We start from the raw sequence: 3,860 nt of genomic DNA, 5'->3' as shown, positions 1-3,860 counted from the left end.
TCCCTTCCACCCAAAACTGACTGCATTTCTATTTTTGTATGACAAGGCCTCATCTAGAAGTTTAAGTTAGATAAAACATACTACTCCCACAATGACAGGAGAGAAAAATAGAAGAAAAAAAAAAGTTATTTCCTTTAAAACGAAAAGCCAGTGCAGATCAATATGGAAAAATCTAGAGATTACCAGATGGGAAACTGCACAGAACTTCCATTCTCTCAGCTAAAACAAATAGTTCCTCACAGAGTATGTGAGATAATCTCTGGAGGAAGAAGACATCTTTTTCTGTTCTTGAGCACCCCCGGTCGTCACATTACAGAGAGGCAGAGGCAAGAAATAGTGCAAGGTATCCAGCTGCACGATGGAGAATGGAGACAGGGTTAATGTATGGGAGAAGAAAATAACTGTTTCATTCCCATCTTCCTAGGCCAAACAACCAAGAAGTAGAAACAAAACTAACTATGAAGCTGAAAATGGTTTAATTTTGCACTGCAGTATTTCAAAATGCTATTGGAGCACGATTTGACCCTACAGGTAAGTACGGGCCAGGCCGTGCTGTCAGAGACAGCGATGCAGCCTGTAGCTGAAAGGGATGAGTGTGAGGAAACGCAGCCATCTGCCAAGAGGACAAGAGAGTTTGCCCGTTAGGAAAGAATCTGCGTATTTCCGTTCCGAACTATTATTCCTGAGCTGGTAGTTGCTGCCTAGGTGCACTCCCCCAGCTGCACACCACCTGTTTCTTCACACTGGGGCTGCTCATCCTCAAATGTGCCGATGAGAGGTTACACGTAATGACCACTACCTCATCTCACCATCTCCCAATGAGGTTAAGCACAAGCCTATCCGGTCGTCTTGCTGTTTGCAGCATGCTTTGATTTTCAGAATGGGAATTGTCTCTTATAGGAACTGACAATTCCTATACAAGGCGTGCAGGGGAATCCTCACTACCTATGTGAGGCAATTTTGTACTCGGCAGCTGTGGCCACCAGTGAGGCCAGGCAGTTACACACAAGGCAAGCCACGAGCCTTTCCTAAGTTCCACTGGTTTTACTGGAATAATCTGTGTGCTTAGAGTTAGTAGATGCTTAACTGTATTATTTATCTGGAACTTACTCCGGAAGTCTGCATCTTCAGTTGATTTTTCCAAATGGAAAATGGCTCTGCATTTGGCTTTTGATGATTGAGGAATAATATGTTTCCTCAGTTATAAGAAGGCAAAGCCACTCTCTACCATGCTAGCTGCAAATGTGTCCCCTGTCCTCCTGCCTCCCTGCTGCTGACCATCCAAACCTACACACTAACACGCAGTACCCTGCCCCAGGCAGTACAACTGCAATTCCAGAACAAGACAGGTTTGGAAACTTCGTAGAACAACGAGTGGAACATTATACAACTAATAAGAAAAAGAGAGCCTAATCACAGGGCTTTGTAGGGTTAATTTAATTTTGATTTAAATATAATTATTTCCAAGTTACTTGGGTGTAAATGATAGAAAGGGAACAGAGAGAACCAGTTTGTGCTATCTATTACCCTGGTATAAATCCAGAGCAACTCTATGTGCATCAGGGAGATCACTGTGGGTTTAGAGTTGTATACAAAATGAAGAATTTCATTCAGGGTATCTTAGGTAAGCATTTTACTACACTGCTTCAGTTAATTTTTTCTAGCCTTTAAACTCAACGATGATAACTTGGGGCTTCCCCGAGCCAGCGGGCCAGCTGTACTTCCTGGAGCTGCAGTTCCTGCCGTGGGAGAGGCAGCACCCGCGGCCTGCTGTTGCATAAGGTCTTCCTGCCAGCTAATCAATTTATTGTCCAATTTCCCAGCCAGTGGACGATCTATGGCATCTCATGTCATCATGTAGCAAGGGAGGTTAGGGTTCAGGAGGGCACGTCTGCCTCTGCCCTGTACCCACGAGGCAGAGATTCATGCATGCTTCACCCAACAGAAGAAAGAAGACTGGAGACAAAAATACAGACATAGTAAACCTCCTCCCATACACCCTGAATCCTCAAGGCAGAATCGTAAACATTTAAATCTCTCCTACCACCCTTCAACATTTACTTTAAGACTGCTCTCCACCAGAACATCTACAAAACATCTCAATGGTGTGCTTGTTCCTGAGCTACAGACAGGCCTCACTGCCTTCTCTGCCACATCCACCCTTTTTTTTTTTCCTATACATCAACCATGAGGACCTCTCAATTTGTGTGCAAGTGCCTTGCACAGTAATGCTCTGAGTGGTGAAAGCCTTTACTAGAAATGCTCCAGTGCTTCATTCCTCTTCTCGCCAGGGTATGCACATGGAAGACAACAAACACGTTTCGACTTTTGTTTTTCCTCTGTAGCTGACAACTGTGCAACTCCACTCCATGAGGACACAGAGCAGTGCATTCTAGGCACTCTTTAGCCATTTTCTTTCAAAGATCAAAAGTTCCATTTAATTCCTTTCAAGGCTTCTCCCCCTCTCTCTCCCCCCTCTCTCTCCATATTGCAGGCCTGGTTTTGGTGATGAGGGTTATGGGTGCCAGCCAGAGGCTGTAGCATGCATGCCCATGTCCGCTGTCTCTTCATGGGGAGTCCACCAAGCTACAAACAGTTAGAAACAAAGCCAGTCCTTACTTTGCAATGTGCATTTTCATTGCCTTGCCTTACCTCGAATATATTGGCAGGTTCATTGCTGTACTGATTGGAGATGATCTCCGACTGATCGCTGTACCACTTGAGTCCCCCCAGAAAGCTGTCCGCATCCAGGTCATTCACATCTAGCTCCGAGAGGTCAAGTTCTGGGAGATCTGGGCAAAGAGGCTGGTCTTCGCCAACCAGAGCAGCACACTACAGGAAACAGCAACACAGAAATAGTTTCATTAATTACCAGGAATCTATTAACTTTCGTATCATGTGATAAGAATTAATCCTCAATTAAGCTATGGCACAGGGTCACTAGAATTGACTTTGTTTTCTGGAAAAAAAAAAAAAGCCCGCTAAGTATTAGAACATTGTTAGCTCTATACAGATGTGCGAAGAGGAGGGGGAAACAGGAGGGCATTAAGCTGCGTTCTCTATCACATCTCTGCCCAGGAACAATGACTCTCCTCTTCCCTATACTCTTTGATAACAGTCATGTTCAAAGGTTTATTAAATACAACAGCAGAGGCCAAACTATGGCCTTATTCTCCTGCTTCAGAGCGAACCAGTGCAGGTAGGAGTTACAGATGAATACCTCTGGGCAAGGTCTGTCACGCATTTCCTGATGCATTCAGGTTAAAATGGCACAGCCTGTTACAGCCTTCAGCCCTGGAGGCGAGCTCAAGCTGGAGACAGTCACACTTTCACTTCTACAGATCCTCACCGTCATCCTTGAGGTCAGTCATGATGGTGGCTACCATATGGGCATAAAAAAAAAAGTATAGGTCAGTGATGCTGCTGTGCTCTTTCCTCAATGCACTGACCAGAGCCACCCAGTTATACGTCTGAGTCCTTGCAACCGATGTGCATTCTGAAGTATCCCTCTGTTCACCTCTGGGTGACAGGCATTGTTAGTTCATGCAGCCTTTCACCTGCTTGGTGTGAACGCAAATATTGCCCCATCCAGATTCCTAAGCATCCCCAGACAGCAGCTGCAGTGAGAGAACAAAATGGGCTTTCCTCCTCTGGCAGCCTCAGATTCAGTAATCCTAACCTAGGGGGAGAGAATTCTGTGAAACGTTTTGTTTTGAGATAATAAACAAAGTCTAATCTGCATGTATCCTCTTCAGCATTGCAAAATGTTTTTGCCTCCATGACTCAGGAAGAGAGCAGCTATAAATACAAATAAACCTGGAATAAGTGTCCTTTTATACGCTAGTATGAAGCTAGATAGG

General features: G+C 44.7%; 1 protein-coding gene across 1 annotated transcript in view; it reads right to left on the bottom strand.

Annotated features, from left to right (window-relative positions):
* The window catches only part of PPARGC1A (peroxisome proliferator-activated receptor gamma, coactivator 1 alpha), a gene marked incomplete at its 3' end in the record, with an annotated part of 45,715 nt that extends 42,360 nt beyond the window's left edge, over positions 1 to 3,355 (bottom strand). Inside the window, exons 1-2 of the mRNA XM_008945436.1 lie at positions 3,350 to 3,355; positions 2,653 to 2,832 (exon numbers count right to left, since the gene is read on the bottom strand). Coding sequence (XP_008943684.1) covers positions 2,653 to 2,832; positions 3,350 to 3,355 — 186 coding nt within the window. The remainder of the gene's footprint in view (positions 1 to 2,652; positions 2,833 to 3,349) is intronic.
* Between the last annotated feature and the right edge of the window lie 505 nt (positions 3,356 to 3,860).

This window comes from Merops nubicus, unplaced genomic scaffold (assembly GCF_000691845.1).
Source record: "Merops nubicus isolate BGI_N331 unplaced genomic scaffold, ASM69184v1 scaffold21788, whole genome shotgun sequence".
Taxonomy (NCBI): Eukaryota; Metazoa; Chordata; class Aves; order Coraciiformes; family Meropidae; genus Merops; species Merops nubicus.
This window is presented reverse-complemented; position numbering and strand designations above follow the sequence as displayed.